This window comes from Dromaius novaehollandiae, chromosome 1 (genome assembly GCF_036370855.1).
Source record: "Dromaius novaehollandiae isolate bDroNov1 chromosome 1, bDroNov1.hap1, whole genome shotgun sequence".
Taxonomy (NCBI): Eukaryota; Metazoa; Chordata; class Aves; order Casuariiformes; family Dromaiidae; genus Dromaius; species Dromaius novaehollandiae.
In genome coordinates, this window is record NC_088098.1 from 21,614,292 (window position 1) to 21,640,903 (window position 26,612).

The following is a 26,612-nucleotide window of genomic DNA, read 5'->3' on the forward strand; positions in this document are numbered from 1 at the left end:
TTAAAAGCAAGTCAAACATGCCAAAATACTTTCTAGTGCTAATATTCCAGTTTTCATAGAGAACAGGAAGGGCAGGTGCTTCTATTAGTGCTAAATGGAAAAGTGATCTGGCACTGCCCCTTAGAAAGACATAGTGAAAGGCTAAGAGCACTGGAAGGATAACAAATACAGCTGTTCTTAAGATCCACCAGTTATTTCTGCCACTCTCCTTCTCTGTCAGGTAGACACAGTAGAAATCATCTCATCCAGCTTTACTGATCAAAAAAGGAATTAGTTTCGTGTAGATTGGATCTACCTGTTTTGCAAAGGGGTTAAAAATTCAGTCCTAAAAAAGGAAAATTCATAGGTGGAGGATTTAAATCATCCCATATTTTCTACTAGCTGCTGTCATTCTGAGAAGTCTTCCTCCTGCTCATCAGGAAGGTAAAGTCCACATCAGCTGTCTAGTGTGATCATAACCTTTTCCCTGCATCATACCACCACAGGCCAGAGCTGATCAAGCCAAATTAACTCCGAAGTTGATGAGCATCTTGGCTGGCTGAGACCTACAAGATTCAGCTTTATCTCTACAGTGGAAAAGAGCTGCCAACTGTTTTAAAATATTCTGAGCAAATTTCAACACTCTCTTTTGACCAAGGTATGTTTTCAGGATGCCACAAACCTTTTTGACCTTGGTGTTTCTAATAGTAAAATTCCTCACAGTGTGATAGGCAAGTACATGAACACTCTTCTGAGTAACCAAGAAGTTCCCATATTCTTCACTACCTTCGACAGGCCAGTACTGGTCACATTTTCTCTGTTAGAAAGACAATGAGAAACAGAGAAAGAGAGAAGCAAAACAAGTGTCAAACTATCAAGGTGAAATGTTCAAATTTAAGAGCATAATCAACCACAGAAATGTACAGGAACTTCCCATACACCCAGTTTATAATATACATGGTCTTCATCTCTAGAGAACAAAGAATGTTTATTTGTTTTGTACTGTAAAGAGATCTGGCTGTGTGAAGATATTCTTTATTTGGAATATTCCAAAAAACAGAGGTTTAAATCATGCTATCAGAGCTAAAGAATTCCAATATTGTAGAAACTGCTATTCTAGACACTCTAAATAAAGACAATACCAGATGACCTATAGGAATAACAGGAATACATTCCACGCAAGGGTGAGTCTGCTCTGCCTTTGCTTCAAGCCATTAGTCATATGTGGCTTTTTGGTTGGGTCACAGAATGGGTACAATATACTTATATCTGATCAGAGGGGAGAAGAGTGAATCTGTGTGTGGCCAGAATAGAGCCTTTTGGCTGGGCAGCCATTTAAGCCTTCTCTAGAAGTACTAGAGTACACATTTATAGTTTGGTATCATAAACGAAACAGTACTTACTGTGTGGCCTCTGGTATCGTAAATGAAATAGTACTTACAGTGTCTGCATCTGCCGTGTCTTTCACCTGACAGGCACTTAATTGGTCATATGACAAGAACGCATGCATTCTAGGTCAAGTGACAGGCACACTTGCTGCCAGTATGTGGCAAGTGTGATGCAGTGACTGCTCATGTGACCCCAGTGGGCATGCCTATCCCCCTCAAGTAATCAGATGAAGACACAACCTGTGATAAGAGATTACCTCATTTTTGCTCATGGGACTAATGCATATCTAGTCAAATGATGGGGGAGGAACTGTGGGTGCCATGGAATGTTAACAGGGAGTAGCCTGTGAACATCCAGAATACTTAATTTCATTTAAAGTTGTCTCCTTTCCAGAGTCTAAGGTACCCTTGGGAAAGAGACTGACAGAAAACAGATTGCTATCCGAATTTGGCCCATGGTCCACAGTCCGGCCACTCCTAAATATATCCAGGAAGGCATTTTCTAGTATAAGACAATTTTTTATTTATAACATGGTATTTTCAAGACCTCAGTTGTTGTAAATGGAGTTTGAGTGCTTTCCTTAGTTTCATACTACAAATCCTCATCTTTATATTTCTATGGCCAATTCTAATACAAGCAACTACTACAAACTATTGCTTTTTTTTCTCAATAAATGCCTAAAAAAGACTTTTAAAAGAGAGGAAGGAGCCTGCTAGAGGTAGATCTATCAATATCAGAGAGATAAATAACAGACAAAGGTACTCATACCCTTCCTTTCTCAACAAGATTAGTTATCATCACAATAACTTCTACGTTATCTTCCCATATCATTCTCCAGAAATCTTCTGCTGTCGATTTTAGTGGCCCTTGAGCTGCAATGTAGGCTTTTGGCTTGTTGTAGCCCTAAATTGAAATATAACAAATGACACTTGTTAAATCACAGTCCGCAAGCAAAAGAAGGTTGGGAGGAGTACATGACATTTTATATATCTATTTTTAAAGAATCTCAAGAGCTTTTAAGTACTTTTGAATTTATAACTATGCAATTCACAGAACACCTGTGGTACCAGATGACATATGAATGGAACTGTTATGTCAATGTTTATCATTCCAACAAATAGGATATATATTCAAGTGCCCGTGTTCCGGGAGAATGTTGACATGATAGTGATTATGAGACATCTGTTATGATAGTGGTTTAAGAAATGAATCAAGATCATTCACACGTTAACGCTACTGTGTAGCGAAAACTGAATAAATGGTATCTCTATGAGGCTCTCAGCCAAATACCATCTTCCCCTCATGAGATTATCCCAGGGAGAAGCATTAACCACTTACCGAAAATGTATAAAAGAATAAACATTCACAAGTGAAATGCTTCTGAAACAATTCAGATGTGAAAGAACATTTTATGCTTCATAAAGCTCTTCACTAAGCTGTAGCTGCTACAATATCAAGATGGATTCAAGAAAGAACTGGAGATTTACCTGCACTTCACTTTGTGGGTTTAAGTCAGATCAAAAAGTTTTTTTAACAAAGCCTTTAATATTATGATGCATTTTTTATTAAGTCTATTCACCTCCATGCCTCAGTATTTAGAGAAAAGACTCTTCTGACAGATGAATGGATTGGCAGATAGAAAAATGCACTTACATCAACGTAGTTGGCATTAATGTAATCAGTCAGTTTTCCATCCTTTTCTGCAAGTTGTGCTAATTTAACCCTAGTATGATCATCTGTATTAAAAAAGGACAAAATAAGCATAGTTGTCTGCAAGGATCATATTCTTTCTGTAAAATGTTTAAAAAATACTTAAACAGATTTTTACAATATTTATAAGCTAGTACAGTGACAATCGCATATGCAAACACCCTGCACTTAGGTATGAATCAGATTCAAAGTTCTAGCTTGCAGAAATATAACCTAATCAATCCATGGATTCAGAAATTTATTTCAGAAGTAAATGGTAACACTTTTAAAAAGAAAAAAAAAAGATCTTCTCTGCATATGACAAAAGTGTACAGCTCTGTGAAGACCATGGAAGTTCAAAATGTGCAACTGTTGGAAATCTGAGTCCCTTGAGAAAAACAGTCCTACTGTGGTAAAGATGAACAAAAAGGATGATAGTGTAAAGTGAGTTTGTCATAACTGTACAGTAAAATGTCATGGTAAAAAAGCCTAATGTTATTTGCAGGTATTCAGTATTATATAGTGTGTACAGTGATATTGAGGTGCACAATTTATTTGCCTGAACAGAAGCATCTAGGGTCATTTTAGGCACTGTTCCCCTATAACCTCCGTCTGCCACTTGTGAAGGGTACAGGTGTTCTCTAAGTCCTGTGTTATGACTGCCAAGCCTGTACAGCAGTCCTGGATGCCCTGTGATATCTCAAATGATGGTACGCACAGTGCTTAGGTAACTGATTCCTTTCTTGAGAGAGATTCATTTCAAGGTAAAGAGAGTGGAGCCTGGAGCCTGGCGACCTATGGGAGCCTATGGAGCTGGTCAGCTGAAGAGCTCTCAGCTGACTGTCTATTCAGTCAACTAGGTGACTACTTTAGGGTCAGCTAAAGCTTTCTGTGGCCTCCATTGTTTATAGGGACCTGATTCTGCTGCACATGGCACTTCTTGCTACTTCAGATGCCCTAAGATAGCTGAGACCTCAGAGAGGGGCTTGAAACTGTAACGCAGGACCTGTGGGAGATCCACACCCCCTGGAACGACAGCAGAAAGGCAGGTACGATGCCCTAGGATATCTTGGATGGCCCTGGTCACCTGTGCAGGACAATTGAATGTGCCCAAGAACTCCATTGACTATAATGAGAGGTCAGACACTGACTTGCATGTAAACTCCTACATGTAAAGACATTAGTCTCGAACTGTATCACATCCACCATTTCACAGAGCCAGTGGGCAAAGCTTTTACTCCAGACTTGACCCTCCTTTGGGTCAAAGTATGCCAACATTCATAAAACCTTCACTCATAAAACCTTCATGAAGCCAAAGACTGGTGCAAAACTTGATAAGAAGAAAAGCTGCCACAATACTCTTTCCCCATCCCACACTGCATGAGCATTGCCCTTTGATAGCAAAGTCAGGTTACTGCTCTCCATACCATCAGGTACAAACTCACAGAACGGCAGAGGAACCTCCCTGACCTCCCCTCCCTCTAGAGGTATCTTCAGCCAGGTGGAATGGCTGCTGCTGGTGTACAATTTCCTTTATCTTTTGCCAGATGGACTGATCATGTCTCTTTATCTATAAAGCTCTAGTACCATTGAATGTTGAACATATATTTAATTCAGAGCTTCTTGTTAGCAGAACAAAGTTGAAATACTATAGACAGTTGAGTATATTAAGACACCAAAATGATCAAGAGGTCAGAGACAATGGCTTCAAAGAGAGGGCAAAGAAACTGGAAAACGTGTCCTGGCTAATGAAACGGATTTATTACATCATGGCTGGGCACAATACAATGTAAAACTGGTAAATTTATATTTATATATGTCAGTAAATATATCCTGGGATTGTGCAGCTTCTAGAGAGGATAAATAATCATTATTCCAGCTTAAAGATAGATTAATTTTGCAATCAAAACACAGCTTCTTTGGCTTTATAATGGCATTATAAAGAAATCTCCCATTCCCTTTGGGTCATCACAAAAGACACAAATATGTTTTGCTAACAAATGTTCATCCAAGAAGCAGAATGTCAGAGGCCTAGCTTGAAGAAATGTGAGATCTTGGTCTCTTCCTTTCCAGGCATTTTGCTGAGCAGTACTCAGAGTTTTCAGTCCAGAATTTTTTCCCCCCCTCCTCTAATACCATATAAGTCTATACTTGTTTACAATGATTTCTTACACAAAATACCAAGTGAAGCATTTACTTACAAGCAACAATATTTATATATCGATTCTTATTCTTGTTGTCTGGGTGATTAGAGCTGTCTGATGTAATACCTAGATCTACAGTACAGCTCTGGATTTCCTGAAAAAAAAAATGTACATCACAGTATAGTAAATATTAAGATACACACAGTGTCTTAAAATACAGTAAGCTAGCATGAAAAACCACAACCTTACACCCAATTATCTATGATATTTTACAACTACTTCATTGCTAAAGAAATGCAGTGAAATAATTCCTTACCTGATAAAACTCTTTCAGTGTCTAATGAGGGAATGAATGCAAAAAAAGTAAAAAAAATCAAATTCCACAGCACAGAACAATGGATAAAAGTGTTTATATAAATTACAATTACTATATGGAAAACAGTTATGGTCATGCAATATATATCTCCATAATAACAACAAAGCTGAATATTTTGACATAACTCTTAAAAACAAAATAAATCATCAATTCTGAACTTTGAAATGACTTTCCTGTTAAAATACTGATATCTGTTTTCTTATCTTTAATGTTATACACTGGGCCTGGGAAAGCGCATGTATGTGAGCAACATCATTGACTTTAGTCAGATTATCTATGTATTTAACTGTTCATAGGATTTATGAAGACTTATTATTGGTCCTTATAACTGCATTAGTTTCTCTGACGAATGCTCTTGCTCTCTTTGAATTCAGTTGCAAAGTCTTCACTGGAGAACTGTTAACTACCAGCAGTTTCTCAGTGTGTTTATAAAAACTGCCTGCAGGAGACAGGCTTGAGAAGGAAGGCACAAAGTCTATAAAATTCACAGAATTCCATTCACTTTTTTGTATTTTATTGATTACTTCAATTCACAGGAAACTCAAGCATTTATAAGGCTTACAATGTTATTTAAGAAATATGTTGCCATGAATAAAAATACTATAATAATACTTCCCAATGTTTTCTCAGATTTATTTTAAGATAAAATATCTTCCTCATCAGCTATTTAAATATATATATGAAAAGTGGTTACCAGCTTTGCTACAGACTGCTAAATTAGATGTTAAATATGAACTGTATCATGCAATATAAATAAAGAACTGAACATGCCCATGCCCCCCTCTCCAAGTGTATGCTGATTCTGCAAAGACAATGGCTATATTTAAATTCTTATATAACTTGTAAGTTCTTTATTGGTAGAAAAAAGGTCAGGTCACTAATTCTGGGGTATTCTGTAAATCAAAAAAGGATTTCCAAGAGAAGAAGAGAACAGTGGGTTCTTTGTCATAGTTATGATAAGGATGAAAGATGGTATAGGCTCAGTGAAATGCATTTCCTCTTATTAATAGCCAGCCTATATGGAGCCCAGTCTTGTCAGTGCCTATGCACATGATTAGCTTCACATATGAGCATGTAATAGACATTTACAAGTATTTACAAGTTTCATCCCACAATCAGATGGATATTCTGAATGTTATATGAGTTGGAGAAGAAACGTTGATGAAGTAGCTAGTTTAGATAAATGACACAGAGTTTTTGGTCTCTTAGATTACAATTCATTGGATGGGGAAACAAAAGCAAAACCAAAAGATGTGAAAGTATGAATTACTTTCAGTATTGTCTTAGCAGCAGGACTACTACAAGCATATTTCAAATTAACAGAGATCTATACACAATCTTGTTTCTGTCTCAGTGGAGTGATTTTATTAGAAAATACATGTCAAGAATTTTAGGAACACAGCTCTGATTACAGAGTCGGGATTTATAATGTTTATTTTATAAATGACAAGGTAGAACAAACATCTATCTTTAACTTAGTCATAACGTGTATGAATGTGAAAAATAATGAAGTTCATTAGTTACTTTTGCTGATATTGACATATTACATGATAAGAGTATATGTTTCAAAGTTTTGAAATACCTCATATGAACCATATACTTTAGGAAAGGAACTGTAAAGCTTTCACTACCATATATGAAGACTCTACATTAGCTCCCCTGTTAATCAGAAGTCTTGTCATGTGTACTCATTATTACTTCCATATTTTTTTCTCTGTAAATGGAACAAGCAAATGTGGGTAGCTTCTGCAAAATTCAATTGGCATTAGTGTTGGAAAAGCTTAAGTCTACATCTATATCTGATGAACTATTGTATAGGTTATTCACACAACCTTTAACATTTTTTCACAATGATAACCATCCCCCTCTGCATCCCAATCCTGTTAGCTTTAATAAATCGCTCTAGCTTTTATACATGAGCAGTTCTACTGGGCTCAAGGTTACACGTTTGTGAAACTGGTCACTGAGTCAGAACGTAATGCCCAGTTCTTTGTTTCCATCTGCATTTAAATCTAAAGTTATTTGTATGTGCTAAAAAAGAAAGATGACATCATAGAGCCATACCTCAAATTCTTCAGAAAAACCATTACTTGCATGTAAATCTGCAACATGTTTTGGAAAATGCTTTATTGGAATTGCTCCAACATCATCTTAGGAGTGGGAAAAGACAAAAAATATATTTATGAAGAACAAAAAGCTAGAGTGACATATAATGAAGTTCATACTTAGGCAATCCACAAAACATCCTGAAATAAAATTTATACCATGAACTTTGGATATATGTCTCTCCTTAAAATTAAAATCACTCTCTAACACTGACAACATTTCTAAAACCATTCTCTAACACCTGTACATTTCTAAAGGGCTATTCTGAAAGAAGACATGGAAAATGCCCACATAGGTCTTTCTCTGTCTTTAAACCTCCAAAATCAACACGCTGACTCTGCAAGATGATAAGTTTGTCTGGAAATTGAAGAGCATGCAAAACTCCCTGCGAAATAAAGGAGAACTGAGAATCTTAGCAATTTTCTGCAACGTGTTGAAAGGGAGACAGCAGGAGCAGAGCTCTGGATAATACTGGGAGAGGAAGAATGATCAGGCAGAGGAGTCAGGATGCTTTAGGTTGATTAATGTGACACTGGGACTCTGAGAGACTATTTACATAGTCCCAAGCCTAGGAAATTAATCCAGCATTATGACAGCAGCACAGTTTTTACTGATGTGTTGCATGTTTGCATTTAAATCCAAAGGAAACAACAGCAAACCTTCCTCTTTTACTCCAAGAGAATTTCCAGTAGGGAAGTTCCCCCCCATTTCCCCCTTGATTCTATGATATTCTAATCATTGGCAATAATGCTTGATCCTGGGAGTATCAACTACAAACTCTTACTTCAGGCATTATACTTCAAGTTTTAAGTGAAGATCATTTTCATCATTTAATCTATGTAAATTGGAATTGACATGCATACAAGAACATTTTCTGGATACCCACAAAGAATATGTCTACATTCTCAGCCTATAAATGTGCCCAGTGTGTCCTGATATTGAGTCTGAATTTTCAGTCTGATGTTTACATTTCAGGAAAACTCCTTCTTACTTTATATAAACACAGAAAAAACACTTTTGTGTAGAATATTCATTAGGGATCATGTCAAAAACCTTTGGGACTTTTAATCTTTTCTTTCCTGCAAATATGTTATGTAAACAGAGTCATCTGTTCTGTTAATTACCTGTTAAAGACCATATTATTTTACCTAGTTTTGGCTTTCAAGAATAAAGATTTTCTTTAAGTGTTTCACAGATTTAAAACATTTCTATTTCACAATTTGCAATTTCATCACTGTTTCATATGAGAAGGAAACATTAAAAACATTTTACAGGGACCTGTTATTTATATCAACAGATGTTCATCATTTAGGCCATAAAATAATTTTAGCTTTCAGTTACCAAGAATTTGTTGATTTGTATTGAGATCCATCTGGTCTTCCACTTACATGAATGGACCTGAATACAAAAAGTGAATTTATCCAGTCAAGCCTAAGAGAAGCTGAACAAATGTGTAACACTATCTCACACTCCGGAGAAGGAACCTGGCATAAAGTGTTTATTCTATGATATGCAAACACAAAACCCAAAGGGAAAGTAGATGACCCAATGAGCATGGACAATAAGGAAAAAAGAGATCTCAGGTCTGATGCTATTACTATTTTATTTTCTGGCCAGTGCTAATTTCCCATTTAGTCACCTCTGGCTCCAGGAATATATTCGACTTCTGGATGGTAGGTATCACTTGATACTAATTAAAGGTTGATATTGGCTCCTAATACTACCCAGTAATTCATTATTTATAGTAAATGCCTCCTTTAATGATATTATGAAGTGCATTTTCTCTGCATAACTGTGAATCTTCTACCTCTGCCAAGAGAGCTCCACGGAAGGAAAACTGAATATATAATAATAATATCTGTGGAATGTGTTTGTGGTCATAGTTATAATAAAAAATAAAACTTAGCAGTTACAGAATGCTCTTCCTAGGTTCTTTGCCAAAATAATATCATGGTTAGCCTCAATGGTTGTAAAATTATACTGCTGAAACATTATGCGGTAGAAAACACGAAAACTGCTCACTTGACATCTGCTGCACACAAAATGAAACAAAGATATTTCCTTGGCACTTGGAATTTTTCCATAAAATACTTCATGTGCATTTCAGTCATTTAAAAACACTTTTAAGTTAATATTTATCAGCTTTGTTAGAAGTAAAACCACCAGCATCGAAACACATATTTTAAGCACTCAAAATAGCGGTAAGTGTAATTCTGTTTCAATGAATGGAAAACACTATCTCCCTGAGGTGAGTTGGTCAGAATAAATTGCAAGGAAATTACACAGTTGTACTGCAATACAGTTACCGATAGAGACTAAGAACAGAAATTTCACATAATGAATGCCACTTGACATTCATACATAATCGCATATTCTCTGAACATCAAGCTATGTCCCTGCCTATTAACCATTTAGAAAAAGGTTATGTGTCTCTAACAATAGCAATCAATGCAAGACACATTTAAAGATGCCTACAATTTAGTTACAAGAGAAAACTAAAGTTTGGAATTTATTTAATTAAATGTGTTCACTAGATACCTACACAAGGGCTGATTTTGCTTCCTTTAGTCATTCTGAGGGCACTCATTTCCCCATGTAATTGCACCATTTGAAATAGCGTTACTTATGCAGCAAGATATTCTTTTCTCATGTGTGAAAATGTAGCTCGGGATCACCTGCAGAATTAACCTATTTAATGTGTTTTTCATTCTACTTGGCCTGAAAGGGCTGGGGAGTGCTGCATAGCGCTCCTCCGATATTCTTTGAAGAGAGAAAGAGAAGAAGCTTCTCCAAATAACTACAATGGAAATGGAAACAGGAGGGGCTAATATTTTGCATTCGTGTATCATACTTTATCTGAGGCTCACAGAGAATTTTACTACTGGCAATATATACTAGTAAAATATATCAGCGAGTTAAAAACACCCATGAAAAGCAGACAGGTGAGGCATGTGCTGATCCTGCTGGTAAAAACAAAAGGTAACATTCTATACATAGGTTATACATTCAATGATTAAGAAGAAATACAGCAGAATATGTTCGTGGTATAATCCTCTGCTTTGGGACAGTGAATTAGAGCTGACTAGTGTAGCTCAAATGTGGATGACACTGGCTAGAAGATGCAGCATCTCTCTGAAACGCTGTAAGGGAAGGATATTTCTCTTATGCGTTCCTACAGGAGAGAATATTAGTATCACTAGTCTCTGCCTCCATCAAGTGTACCTGTCTTTATTAGTGTAAGAGGACACAAATATCTGATTTACAGATGTTAAGGTACGTGAAGAATTCATACTGGCACATGCAAAGAGCATCTTTCAATAACTAACACCAATCCACAAAATAGTTGACAAAAAATACCTGCGACTGGGAAGATTGGAGCTGGTGGAACAGAAATTACTCGAGGTGATGTATTATCTTCTAAGTAAAAATGAGCTGTCTGGAAACATTTCCTAAAGGGTAAGAAACACAAACAAATATTGCAAACATAAAACATTAGCTGAGATCTCTTGGAATTCTGTCGTTATTAAGTCACAATAAAAATCATGGTTTTGAAAACCAATTCCCATGGAACGTCAAATACAACTGCTATAATATAAATAGCCCCTCAATACCCCACCAAATTATGTATACAACCTGAAGATACCACATTAGCTCAGCATGATATACAGTTTATGCATCTTTACTTACACCGGAGGCAGAAGATAGAGCACACATCAGACATAGTGGAGGCTGAGAGGCACTCTGTATCAGGAGCTACTGTACATGCTGCATAACAATTTCAAGTATAATAAAAAGCCACTGTCTTCCTTGCTTATCCAAATTTGCCCAAATAATCACTGTCCCCTTTCCTGCTAGCCTGAAGATGGTGCAACATATGAGATCAGTTATCGTAATTCATGAATAGATCCTACCACAGACACTGAAATGTAGATGGCAACATGCCCTGCAACATTAAAATGGAGGCTGTGGAACTACCATGACTGGGACTAAATGATCTTTTCATAATGTAGTCACAACACTGAGGGACACCTTAACCAAGGAGGATTTCCAAAAGCTGACAGACAGAAACAGGGGAATTTATGACTCCAGGAGGTGCTAGCTCTGTTGCAGAAACATTGATGTAAGAATACAAATGGAATCAACCTTAACCCACAATGCTATTTGTATCCATACTGCAATCCAGATGTGAGGATAATAAGAACAGCATCTGTTAAGAGTCCAAGCTATTTAAGGGACTAAATAACCAACTGCTGCTGTAAGCATTGCAAAGCCTCCTTAATTAAAAAATCTCCAGATGATTAGACATGCTAATAGCAATCTTTACTCTGGGTCACTTAATCTGTTTGAAATATTATTCACAACTGGTTAAAATTAAAAGGAAATATATGCATCAGGAAAATATTAATCTCATTTTATATTTACAAGATTCTGTTCTTTGAAAGCTGTTGTCTTAAGCTATTGTATGATCACTGGTATTTTATGTAATCAGTGTTATTGTAAATTCTCCTTCCATACTGTTCCCGTGAATGAGTAGCACTGTGCAGATAAAATCCCCCATATGGTTGCTATAATCAAAGAGAAACATTGAGGCTACTTTGAGAAACAGGTGGAGAATAAAGGTTTATGGGGATATTATCATTATTTCTGGGACCATTAATGTAAATCATAAAGACTTTGCTAAGCTTATTTGAATTAAGCCTCAGGGAAACACACAGATACTCCTGGAATGTGTTGGGAATTTTCTGCCTTTGTGTACAGTGAAGATTCTCTTAAAATGCAAGAGAAAGTGGACAGTTACACAAACAAGAAAATCTGGGCATGCAAAATAATTCTAGTGATTCACATGAAAACCATATTTGTAGTCCAGCTAGAACCCTCTGAAAGCATATTTATGACAGTCATGGAGGGGCTTTTGATTTTTCCATGACACACTTGGAGTTGGACTATTGATTATGTACTTTGATATTTTGAATGCAGACCAAGATCACATTCAGGATGTGCTAGGGAACATCCTTCTACATTTAAAGAGGTTCCAAGATAAGCATCCCACAGAATTAGCAGCTCGAATGGCTACTGGGGTGGGAGATGCTGTCTCTCAAGGCTAGCATAATACTCAAGAGGCAGTCTCAGGAGGATGTGAAAAATGGTAAACATACTAAAATACTTCAAATCACTAATAACTTTTGGAAAGTCTGACCTCCCGTGCACTGGGCACTGTGAATTCAAATCTAGTATGTTTACTAAAATAACAACAACAAACTAAACATACCAACCACCCCAACACTAAAGCACTAACACAAAAAAATGTGCTCCATCAAATAATAGAATGCTTTTGAACAATGGTCATACATAAAGTTTATGTAATAACATTACAGAGTTATCTCTATGCATGAAAAAAGTTTAATCTAAAAATAATTTAATTAGTGTAATGATTTCTCACATCTTAAGCCTTGCTTAAAACGCCCTCATAATATGCTGTACATTGACTACACCTCATTGAGCCACTGCATCTTTAATCTTTAACAAGTTAATTGTGGCTGAAAATAAATTACATCCTTAACACATTTGGGAGACAAATTCATAGCAGTTGATTTAACCTATAATAAGACTCATAAATAGGTACTCCATCTGCTTCTGCGTCAGCAGTGAAAACCTTCATGACTAAATCTAATGTTAATAATCATGTCTCCTGTTAATTATCACTCGTCGTTAATAAAAAAAGCGATGACTGTTTCAAACTTGCAGACAAAGGTCCCATTACTCAATGTTAACCCGATTATTTAATTTACACCTTATATCACAGCATTTAGATCTCCAATCTAAAACTGTAATTCATAATTTAGACACTGCACTTCTTCAAACACATACTTTATTCATGAGACAGTGCTAAAACATTGAATTAATTACAGTCTGTATCTGTACAGGAAGCCATGCAGCGACAGCTCATCAGTTTAGCAGGAGGGATACTAGATCTGAACAAACACGTAAATGTGAATTGTCTGGGACAAAACCATGCCTCAAACTGCAGTGAACATCCTTTTTCTTGTGTGCAGGCACCTTGGCTGAGGATATGTGCTCCCTACTTCACCCCTGGGCAGGGATTGCTCTGAGCTTGATCCTGACAGTCAGGGAGTTGGGCAGCACAGCGTGGTACTGTGTGGGGGTGGGCGGGTGTGCTTGTGCGTGTGTAGGGTTTACTGCTAGTGCACACTGGCTGGAAATTGCTCCTCGAAAAAGTTAGCACGGAGGAAGAGAGTCAGACCTCAGAAACATGCCTCTGACACACCCACTGCTCACCCAGAATGGCTTTAGAGGAATTATTTTTTTTTCCTCTGAGAACTTTACAAACTTTTCTGCTCATAGAATATTGGCCAATAGGTATTCTCAAATACTTATTAGAATTTATTTTTAAATGATTACAGATTATTGGCTGGAATTTTAGTCTTCAAATGTTATTAACTCTTTTATTTACAATCTGATGTTATATAGTTGAGCAGTTTTTTCTTTCCTGGATGCAACCTATGTAAGTTTAAATCCATTTTTAGCATGTCTCTGCATGTACAAGTTTAAATATCCTTATAGTGGGTTCTCAATTCTCTTTCCATAAAACTAACACAGGATTCAAGGTACAAGCTTAAACCATGGATAAGAAAATGAACATTCTCTAATAGCTATGTTTCAAAGATGTAGGATGGTAGGGGATAGCTAAAACTGCAAATGACTGCTCAGGGTGTTGTCTGCCATTGGGTTGGCAATTTCTGAAGCACTGCTGTCATACAGCTTCTAGGAGACTCTGTGACAGCTAGCGGATATCCAGTGTCTCTATAGATAGGCACGTAGCTGGAACTGTATTAGCAGTTTGCTATTCACAATGTTATAAGAGCTCGTCTCTTACTGAGATTCAAATATACACAAGAATCCTGGATGGTATAACTCCCACTGACACCTATTATTTTACTATTTTCCAAGCCCTGCTTAAGATAACCATTATGAAAACTAACTTGCACAAATAACCTGATATCTTCCATAAATCATGCCATCAGGTTCAATCTCATTGATCAACTCTATGGACTGTTTCAAAATAATACACACACACTTAAGCAATTTCCAGTATATGTCAGCACAGAGATACTTTCAAGTTCAATCACCTCAACAGATAAGGTTAATTCAGCAAAATTGGAATGATGATGCCATCAAGAAGTTAAAAGAACAGAGAAGAAGATTCAAATATTCCTGATTCATCTATGTTACAAGGACTCAGTCAAGTAGACAGATATATAGAGAGATGGAAAGACTCTAAGTTTGAATAGAAAATTCTCTCTAAAGCTGTAGAAAAAAATCTATCCAGAACACAAGGCCATTAAATGGGCAAAAGAATCTCCTTGTTATTCCACTGTAATCTTAAGCAGGCTAGAGAAATGAAAGGAAAATGACATTGCTGGAAAATTGATCAAATTACAAAAGATTTGATACACAAAACTAGAGTAGTTTAAAACTGTGTGTTTTCTTTTACTACCTGCAATTAGACATTCTTTAGACAATATCACCATTAAATTCTTTTATCCCTATCAGATAAATGAGTATTTTATCACAGAAAGACTGTACTTGTGTTTAATGGGATAGTGAAGAGATTGGAGAATTTCCTCAAGTGCCGATTAACAATTTCATGTTAAAAAAAAAAAAAAAAAACAAACAAACCCAAACAACAGATGGTACAGAATTATTCTCCTGATACAAATCATTTGAGTGAATAACAAAATAATTTTGCTTTTTTTAACCTTGAAAAACTGAAAACTGTAGCTCTTGCTAGTTATTTGCTTTTTTAAACCTTTTTTTAAAAGAACACACCTTTTTCATATTCAAATCAGGAGCTATTGGTGGAAACAACTCAGAGTACTATTCCCTCACTCACACAGCTAGGATATACCAATGCAGTTTTTACAAATACTGTTGCCAAAGGAATATATGATACCTCCTTGCAAACCTAAACTTTTTATGAACTTTAAAGAGTGCAAATAATTGACCCACATAAAAGAGAAAGCTTTTAAAGTGCATTTTAAAAAGAAAGGTTGATAGCTTCTACAAATTATTTCAAAATTTGCTAAAATTAACCATAAAAATGCTTATATCTTTTATATAAATATTTTTCAAGCACAAAGAAAACAATATAACACTAAAAATAATGTTCTAATTTTTCCCACATTTTGAAACAAGGCCACAAAGTCTTACCTACAATACATACTATTTATATTTCATTCCTCTGAAATAAGAAATATGCTGCTGATGTTATCATAATGCCCAAGAAAATTTTCTGGAGGATTAACAAAAAAAGAGCTCCATATTTTATTTTGTAGTACACAAGAAATACAGGAAAGATTAAATTCAACTTCAAGAAGATATTATTGCTAACGGGATTTTTGTTTTATTTTGAAAGACCTATGTTACTGAATTGTTCATTCCCAGAGAAAGAATACTAAATGAACACAATGTTATTTGACAAAAACAAGCTTGTAACATGTGTAGGATTACTCACTATACAATCTGGGTCTTAAAATGGATGGTGTTCTTTGGCAAATAGAAGAGATTTTAAATACTATTTAGCTTCAAGGATGAAACTCTTTGGAAGATGAATGCTCATGTTGCATAATGTAAAAGAAAAAAGAAGGTTCTCAATATGAAAGTGGTTAACTGGTTAATCCTGTGGTAAGAGCATAATTATCCAACTAGAAATAAAGAAACAAATGAGTTGTGCAGTTCTTCCTACAATTAGCTACTTTTTTTGAAAGAAGAAAAAATCCTTCTGAAAATTGGTTGTTAAAAAGTGTCTTTAATCATGCCAGAGGCTGGCTGACTAGTGAGCATGCTTGCCCGGAACAAAGGCATCTCACGCTCAGTTTCTTAGTCCATTGAGGGAGGAGACATGTCCTGTCCCCCTGTGGGACGTAGCCTGCTGGTCTGACAGAAAAAGCAATGTCAGGAGACAAGGAGAAAAGCTAGTAAGCACAACTTTGACACCATAACCTAATGATTCGGGTAGTGGCTGAGACAGGCTGGCTGTGTTCTAGTTCCTGGTTCTTCACAAGTTATGCATTTTAGATTAAACAAGATTGGGTAGAGAAAAAGAAAAAAAAAAAAGAAAAACCCACAAAGAAACGGTCCTGGAAGCATCTGCAAGATGTTCGAGCCTGCCTTTCCTCTTGTTCGTATAGCACCTAGAACACGGTCCTGCTATTGCTGTTTGCACGTTAGCACTGTACTGTACGAGCAACGTTGGAATCAAGTTCCTGACAACCACGACATAGCAGGAATCTCCACAGCAGCAAACTGTTTTAACTAATTCCCCCTTTCTGGTCCACTGCCTTTCCTTCTTGGCAAGCAACACACTAAGGAACATGCTAGGGTTCTGCGTGGATTTTGAAAGCTCTACGACAGCACGAAAGGACTGTCGCTAGGAAGACTCCACCTTTACGGACAAAGAAACAGAGCCATGCAAAAGCTTGAGCACTCTCACCCAACTCGCGATACCATCACATTGCTAACAAGCTTCCTGGTATGTTTTTATCCCAGGCCAACTCGCATTCTTCCACACAACCCTAGCCATAATTTGAGGTTAGCACCTGCCAGAGACCATGCCCATCAGGTGATTCGTATGCAGCCACCCTGTTTTTTGAGGGAAGAGACTTTAGCTGTATGGAAGTGAGCTGTGGCCATGCTGGTTGGCCTCAGGGCTGGAGAATGGTCCCTGGTTGATTTTATTTCACAGGATACAGTCTTTTATCCTCACTGGATATGTTATCAGGGTTTTCTACAGCTATCACTTCTCTTTAGCTTAACTTCTTTCTTATCTTCTTACCAACTTAGCAAATCATGGAGACACATACCCATGAAGGAAACTGAGTACGTACGTGTACATGAAACTCATCCTTAGTTACCTGCTGAATGGTTTGAATAGTTGAAGAACAAATTTTGATTCTGAGATTGGAAGGATCCCACATAAGGAAAACCTTCTAGTCACATAACATGGTAAGGGCTACTTAATAAGTGATCTTAGACATTTATACACTATCCTATTCCTAGTTCACACAAAGTGTGAGCTACAGCATACTCTTACAGTCCTTTGTGAATTGCTAATTGCTGTTGAGGACCACAGATTCTTGTCTTAAATCAATAATAACTGTTTTTTAATAGTTTCATGAATTGGAAATATAGGAAAGGAATCCATGTTATTTATTTCTCCTCCCCCTCCTCTTTCCCAACTGCTCCCTCAATTCATTTGGTTTCTAAGCATTAATAATCATAAATCATTTATTTATTAAAATCTCTCGATATGGAAATAAATTATTTGAAACAGTTCACCCTCTGCAATCAAAAATGAGAACTGTAGCTGAGCACTTTCGAAAGAAACCATCTCATTGCTTTATGCCACCATAGCACATCTGGGAACACAAACACATTGTGAAAGATAGGATCTAGTCTGGTGACTAGATTATTGAGCCTGTTCAGGTCAATAATGTCAATCACTTTTTAAGATCAGAGCTCTTTAGAACTGAAACAAACAAACAAACAAACAAACAACTTACCTCCAGTATATGAGAATACCCACAAGAATCACTAGACAGATAAAAGTCAGGGCTGATACGACCACAAGTGGTATAACTGTCTTCTTCTCTGATTCCAGACTCTCAGCTAGACCAATACGAGACTCATGGCTACTATTACTTGCCTCTGCAGTCAGAGAAAATTGAAACAGTCCACGTTTAAATTCTGACAAATGCATAGCACAAGTGACTGTGTCTTATAATGAACCTACTTAATAACACTTACCTCTCTTTTTTACTATGCACTGCAAAGAATATATGCATTTGCAAACCAGCTTACAGAAAAAAAGCAGACAGAGAGTAAAGCAAAGTATTCAAGCTTATGTGACTCAGCCTTCCAGCAGCAGACTTCTCTTTGTAAGAAGAGCAGACTGTTGTTAAAATATAATTAAGAGAAGAAAGCTTTTTATTTTCATCAATCTATTAGCTGAAAGTTAATGGCATTAAGGGATCCGAATATATAATATTGGAAAGTGCAAAGAACACTTTGATATTAAACTGCCACTCATAATGCAAATCACTTCTCTTTGACTAACAATGTAATAGGACATTTTTACTACAATGGAAAATCACCAAGCAATCTCTGTACTGCAGTTATGGCTTTTGTATTTTAACACATTGTCCATTCTGTAATTTTCCATATAGATACATGGAGAAATCCTGCTTCCTTTGTATTCAATTACAGTACTCCCTCATGACTATACTGGAGCGAGAATTTAATTTTCTCCTTTTCTCCTTACTGGGAATCAAATTATTATTTAAATAGCTATATTGTCTATAATTCACATTTCTGTCAGCCTTCTAATGCTGGATGACAGAAATATTTGGGCATAGAAATCTACATGAAGATTAACACAATATATTTTATAATCTCATTAAAATGAGAGACCATAGTGGGGAAGAGACTAGTCCTGGGATCTTAATTTTGGCCATCCCCCTAAAAATAAAAACAGTGATTTTGATACAAAATGACTGTTTTTTTTTCTCAGTCTGTGCAGCTTATTGTGACTTGTGGCCTTTACATGAGTTAAAAGGCAGAAATGACCGTTTGCACACTTCTTGGAATTTAACCTCAGGATTAAAAAAATAATAATTAAATGGTTTCTACATTTGCGTTCAATCGTAATTCAATCAAAATGCTGTATGAGAGCAGAAGTTTGGTGTCCAGAAATTAGCTGCACTCCACTGAGATTTCAAGGAACCAATTCTAATTCATACAGGGATAAAAAGCTTTCAGACAAAAGGAAGGAGGGAATGGAGTTGGATCTGAAAAAATGACAACAAAGCAAGTGTCCTAGTTAAGATGTCAAAAAACAAAGAGCGGTTAGCTGCTTCTATTTTCTTGAATTTAGGTGCTTTATGTATAACAATGTTTTGCAGACAAGACCTTCTGCATTTTATTTCAAAGTGCTCAAACATCTAAATCTCTCATTGCTCTTTAAATCCTGAAGCTCAATGTGCAAAGCGATTGAAGGCACAAAGTGGTAGCCAGTGTTAGAAGTTGCTTCTGAAAATCTGTCCCCAAGTTTCTAGTGAGTATGCTAAAATTAGTATTTCCTAGTGATTTCAGTGGAAACCACATATACGCAGGAGAGATCAGAATATGATCCCTTTGAAGCATTCATATTCATTTATCCAACTCTGGACTAATTCACAGGGTAAAACTCGGTCATATCTGTGTGATGACAGGATTCCTTCGAATTGCATGATAAAATTCCATTAGCCTTCCTTCTATGGGGAATGAAAAATGGTCAAACCTTCTCTTTTAACAGGCAGCTTCTTGCCTACTTAGCCATTACTCCAACGATGACTGCCGGAAAGGCAGACTCATTTATAGTGGATTTCTTTGACCTTTAGTAATCAGCATGTTTAGAGCCCTTGTATTACTTATTCTCTATTAATTTCTCTTACTGCTTTAAAACTGAAATTGAAAGGTTTAGGTAGCCATAGAGGTGCTATCAAGAAAGTCGTAAATCAGAATAAGCAAGAATATGCATCAACAGCTAGGAAGAGTTGGAAAAGTTATAAATTACAATTTTTCTGAAATATTAAATAGTCAAAACAACAAAACATAACTTCTGATGAATTTACTCTGATGTATACAGACATTCTCAGCTAAGAGTTTTTGTTTGTTTTAATTGCTTTTTAATTGAATTGAAGGAAAGACGTCTTTGATTTGCAGAGGACTTCATGTTAGACATGCTCACATATAATTTTCAGTCTATTAAAAGACAATACTTGGCATCATTTATTGGAAAAAAGTAAGGTACATGGAGTGATGCTGTATAGCGTCATTCAAAAATATCTGGAACACAAACTTTCAGTCAGTTCTACTGCTACTCCAGTCATGTATAATCCTTTTGAATTACTATCAGTAACAATTCAAGCTCATGGATAATTGAAAATGACACCTTTTATGTAAATTATAAATCTCTTATGATAATATCCATTTACTTCAGTAATGTAAGTTTTGAAATATTCATGTTATTTTTGCTGAATTTTAAAGAAACATATTATGTGTTTTATACAACTTGGTAACTACTTACCTACTGGATTAATCCACTTATAGATTCAGTTTTACAGTGACTACCGTGGTAGGAAGGTAGGACTCCTGTTAACTTCAGTATGTTTTCTATTTTATTTCACATTCCATTAGCCCCAACTACACAGAGTGCCAGTCTATCACCTTGTCATATTAGTATTCTTTTACTTGTGAGTAACATGACCTCATGTGATTTAACTGGGTATTTATAGGACTAGGCTTAAAATATCACATACTTTATGGATTCTTTTCCTTAGGTGGAATTAGTTGGATGATGCTGCCCTCTACAGATACCCTGAATATTTAACGAAATTCCCACATTCAATTTATTTTACAAAACACCACTTTAATCCTCTTTTTTTATTACTATAGATATTGTTTCTGACTTTATTCTTGGATTTTCAATATTCTTATAAGAGGCAATCCAAATATGTGTCTGAATAGTTCAAGTTTTTCCACAACGTATTTTTAAATGCAAAATAAATGCTTTAGATTTATTATGTTCTTATCCATATGAGGTGCAGTTTTGCCTTCTGTACTCATCCTTGGAATCATTGTTCACAACTAGTTTCACTAAGTTTACGAGGACTAATTAGAGAGGAAAATGCTAATACATATAAACAGTGCAAGAGGATCTGGCTCTAGTGTTTTGCACATAAGCCGATCTAGTATGAATTGTCGGCATCTTACAGAAATTTGAAAGTGGCAAAAGCACTAAGAATGAAAATGAAAGTTTTTACAAGATGAATCAGAATCTAACTGAAACATCTTTTTCCTTGCTCAATACAACTGGGAGAATACAAAATAAAACATAATGAGAAAATGTGCTGCCATAATAAAAAAACCCCAGAATCTCAGAGGTATCTTTATTTGTGAAAGATCAGCACTTATCTTTGTGCACAGAGCCTGGGGCCCTCTTAAACCTTAAAAAATAAAATTAGACAACAGTGAAACAAATTCTGATTTTAGATGGTGCACCACCCAACTTCTGCTGACAGTATACATCTATCCAAAGGCAGAATGGTAACCTTATCACTGAAGAGTGTTTCAGGCGCTGTTTTGAGTAGACAGAAGTAGCATCTATGAGATAGCCGGCCCAACACGCACCCCCAGTTCCCCAGTACTCCCCTTAATCCCCTTAATCACACCCACTGGCCCTGTTATGTTCTCCTTTCATTATAATATATGTAGAAAAGCTTCTCGTTCTCTATGGCACAAAAATATCCCCTCACGACTTTCCATGGTACGCATTAGACTTATCCATAACTAACCTGCCTCAGAGATGTTGAATACTGATGAGTGATCGCTAGTTACAGATGAGGCTGATGACTGTGATGATCCAGGAGTTAATTGTGAGTTACCTGCTTCAACTGCCCCTTCAGAGTCTCTCTCATTAAGGTCAGGAAAACTGAAATCTGTTGAAGTCTCATTATCATTAAGGCTATCTGAGGTACCTTGGCCAGAACCACTTTCTTCATCACTTGTCAAAACAGCCCAAGACTTAGACTCTGATGTGTTTTGCAATGAGACACTAGGAGTTTGAATGTGGTTCTCCAAAACTCTTGTGTCGTTGCTCTTCTTAGGTATCACACTTGCTGTCAAAGTTGGTCCTGATGTGTAATTATGTCTGTCCATGCCATAGTTTATCTGACTGTCTGTTGCAGTGGTTGAAATTTTCTCTTCTTCTTCAGGTTTCTCAGAATGTGAACTTATAATTAGGTTACTCTGATCCTTGTTATTGTTTACCTTTGTGTTTTGTTCCTCTACTACCATGTCCTGAGTTTCTCTATGGGAAGTGCATGTAATACAACTACTTACAGGGAAGCCATCATCATACTCATCGTAGTCATCCTCAACTACAGAAGGCCACAAATCAGCACCGGACATGATACTGGGAGACAACCCAGAGGATTCTCTGGAAGGAACCAGCAACCTACTCAGAGTTACAGGGATCTCACTTTTGGAAGAAACAGCCATAACAGAAACATGTACATTTGGTAAAGGAAGTGTGTGATGAATGGACACATCAGAATCAGAAACAACTGCAGGCATATGAACAGAATCAAAACCAACTGCAGGACTCGAAGAGAAACTGGTAGCCTCACTTCTTTCAAAAATGCTGGAGGAGATATGGCTGTTTGGAGGAGCAGCTACATTATCAGCTGTTAGGAAAGGAGCTGTTACAGCACTTGCTGCCTGGGGGGGAAAGGCATTTGTATTTTCTAAATTGGTCAGCTGGAATGAAACATCACTACCGTACAACGAAGGCATAACCTGCTGAACTTCTTCACTGTTAAAAAAACTGGATGAAACATATTCCTCACTCGCATAAGACACAAATAAACCTTGAAGTGATGCTGTGGGCTTACTAAAAGTGTTTGACAACATGTCAGCAACAGTAGGTGCAGATGTAGTATGCAGCATTGTTTCATTTGTAGCAGAACCTGGTGCCATTTGATGCAACATTTGGTCAAATGTAGAACTATCTTTATAAACCCTGGAGCTTTCAGCCAATATTGGATCACTAGGCACAACTGCAGCTGTGTTAAGTAGAGTGCTATTGCCAGAAGATTGAAAGGAGGATTGAAGTAATGCTTCATTATATAATGTAGCTGAGGTCTCATAAAGGTACGGCTGAGTTGAGGGTAACATTTCACTATAAGCAGGGGCAGAGAGAGCTTGATCTGAGATTGCACTAAGCATAGGCTTAAGCAAAGTGTCATCAAAGGCTGGAGATGTAACATGCAAAGGCTGAACGGAAAGGTGATTTTCGGTAAGTTTACTAACATCAAGATCAAATATCTTAGTAGTGGGGAAAGCAAGAGAGACTGGAAGGATTCCCTTTGTGCTAGAAACAGGAAGTGTGCTTTCTTGCAGAGGCATATTCTGCTTAATTATATCATTATTAGAAACATATGTAGAAAGCTCAGGTGTCACTTTACTTTCAGCACTGGAAGCCATTTCACTTAAAGAAGAGGAAATCTGCAGTTCTCTTTCATCTCCATGTATAACATCACTTTTATGAAGCATCTTATTAACATCACTAAACCCAGATGATTCATATGTAATTTCATCTACAAAATCAGATGAGGAAACATTAAGTATGGTCAAAGTATCTGTATCAGGCAAAAGGGACTCACTACCAGAGTATGCTTCAGACCAATCCATATCACTAGATAGAGAGTGTGTAGGCTGCAGCAAAGTATCAGCTTGTGATATTACAGAAGAAGGTTTATGCACCAGTACATTGTTATAGCTGCTAAATAAAGGATCTTGACGAAATACATCAATAGAATCATGCACAAATTCTGCAGAGTCATAAGAAACAGTAAAGCTTTGGAGGGATCCCACATTACTAGATAAAGCATAAGGAAGTTCAGACATTGTAGACAGTGCATGCATACTTAAATCACTGCTGGATGGTTCAACTTGAGAAAATATGTGAGTTCTATTATGACCAAATATCAATGTCTCTGAAGCAGCATGAGTAGTCTGATGTGACACCACATCAGCATATTGAGCAAGGCTTGGTTGTATTAATGTATCACCCTCTGCCAATGTCAAAGAAGCATGCAGGGACACCTTATCACTTGTAACAGCTGGAGTAGCACTTTGCAGAAACATTTGAGAAATTGTATACAGACGGTGAAACATTTTACTACTGGATGAAGCAGAGGAAAATGTAAGCAAAGGTACATCATCATAGGAGGACAGGGTGGGTTCAAATGACACATCAACACTGGGAAATACAGGTGTAGCATGCAAGGTCACATCACTACCTGATGCAGCAGGGGTAGTGTCGAGCATCTGAGAGTCAAACAATAAAGGGGTGACTAGAGGAAACACTTCACTACTGGAGGAAGGTTGAAGAGGTATCTCACCATTATAGACTGGTTGAGTTGTCTGAGAGAGTACCTCACTGGCAGCAGAAGCAGAATCATATTCTCCAGAGCTTGAAGAGAGAGAATGAGGTGGTAACTCAGCAGAGGAGAAAGCAAAGGTAGAGTAATGTGGCAATTCTAAATCCGCATCTGAAGCGTCTTGTGAAACCACTGGGCTGCTGGAATAGGGTATTGTAGCTGGCTTTAATCCCTCAACATAAGCATCAGTATAACTGGTCTGAGACAATTGCCTACTATCCGATGTATCAGTAGATTGAGCTGTCAGATCTGTAGCATTATAAAACCATAAACTGCTGTCAGTGGAGTATGCACGCTTTGGAGGCTTATCAGAGCTTGTGGGTGCTACACCTTCCGAAACATATTTAATGGAGCCTTGGGAAAGGACTTCATGCATGCTTATATCTGGGCTTCCTGAAGGAAGGATGTCTTCTTGGGAGGTCTCCTCTGTAACCAACTGTGCTGAAGAGGTGGTAAGCAAGGAACTCCAAAAGTCATCTGATTCTTCATCAGGTTTAAATGTAGACAGTAAGAAATCTTCCTCACTATGGCCAGTAGTGGTTATTCTTGTTGGATCAGTGCCTGAAGAAAGGTATATGTATTCTTCTTCAATATCTTTGGTGGAGTCAGTGAGTTGAGGAGGGGTTCCAGTAATCGTGTGGGATTCCAGAAAAGGATCTTCCTCTTCTTCAGAAATTTCACTAACAGGTGGAGAAGTTGGATAATAAACTGCTTTGAAAACATCATCCTTACCATGCAATTCTTCTTCTCTTGTTAAGTATCTACTTGTTTTAGCTTCATTAGATTTTGCCCCCATTTTCTCTTGACTGTAGCTGGGTGTAGTCACCTGGAAATCTTTCTTCCTTATTTGGTTTATTGCACTATCACTGCTAGGAATCACTGCAATTTCTTCATCCACCTCTGTTTCTTTTTCATCAACTTCATCCTTTGAAAAAATATCATAGCCAAAGAGAGCTGAAAATGTCTATAGACAATACACAAACCAAAGCCAAACACTGCAATAATACATTTTCCTGGATCCATAAAAACAGAAAACAATGGAGACAAAACTAGAGAAACCTTTGAAAAGGTTGTTGCTCTTAAAGAAAAATGTTTAGCTGCAACAGTATGTATCCTGTATGTATGTTTCTTTCTTGAAAAACACTATTTAATTGCAATACCATCAAAAAAAAAAAAAAAATCCTGTCACAATAACTTCTAAAATGTTGTGTTACTTTTACTCTGTTTGGGAGATAAAAACCACTAGCAGTATTTGTATGCTTTATTCAGAAAGCTCTAGCTTATTTTCCACTAATAAAATGCAATTGTAGGTGCGGCACATCTCAATGAAAAATAATTTTGCTATCAGAATATCTCAGAGTTTTGTATGAATATTCTGATATTGATTAAACTGTCATAATAACAGATTTTTTAATGCGTTTATGGTCTGACTTTAAATCTGATGAATTTTCCTAGTTCCCTAGACAAGAAGATTTCAGGATGCACTTATCTCACAAGATGCAATTATCTCACAAGTGTTGTAAACAATATCACCTAGTCCCTGTTATGGCCCTTTGTTTGCTGAACACGATTAATGATAATTTGTGAAAAGTGTATGTTAGGGTTTTGACTTCTGAAACCATATCCAAAAAGAATACATATGTCTAAATACACTCAGGATTTAGGTGGAGTGTTCAAGACCTAAGTTCAAAATCAGCCCCTCCCTCCCTCCACCCCAACTCCAAAAATGTAATCTGGAAGCATCTAAATTGTTCAGTGGTCACTTTCTTTTTGACCTAGACCCAGCAGTATCTGCAGGTCTGTGCTGTGCACCCATCCAGAACTGCAGCAGAACGAACCTTGTCTGAGCACAACTCTAAAAACAAGATT

The 26,612-nt window shown here is 36.8% G+C and overlaps 1 protein-coding gene across 6 annotated transcripts in view; it reads right to left on the minus strand.

Annotated features, from left to right (window-relative positions):
* The window catches only part of PTPRZ1 (protein tyrosine phosphatase receptor type Z1), a 136,225-nt gene that overhangs the window by 13,277 nt on the left and 96,336 nt on the right, over positions 1-26,612 (minus strand). For 2 of the 6 annotated variants that reach the window (XM_026112986.2, XM_026112984.2), the window contains exons 12-20: positions 22,095-25,668; positions 18,264-18,408; positions 11,041-11,132; positions 7,642-7,727; positions 5,518-5,538; positions 5,259-5,355; positions 3,022-3,104; positions 2,137-2,271; positions 662-796 (exon numbers count right to left, since the gene is read on the minus strand). In XM_026112986.2, coding sequence (XP_025968771.2) covers positions 662-796; positions 2,137-2,271; positions 3,022-3,104; positions 5,259-5,355; positions 5,518-5,538; positions 7,642-7,727; positions 11,041-11,132; positions 18,264-18,408; positions 22,095-25,668 — 4,368 coding nt within the window. The remainder of the gene's footprint in view (positions 1-661; positions 797-2,136; positions 2,272-3,021; positions 3,105-5,258; positions 5,356-5,517; positions 5,539-7,641; positions 7,728-11,040; positions 11,133-18,263; positions 18,409-22,094; positions 25,669-26,612) is intronic. The other 4 variants (XM_026112988.2, XM_026112985.2, XM_026112989.2 and 1 more) reach the window with 3 other exon arrangements.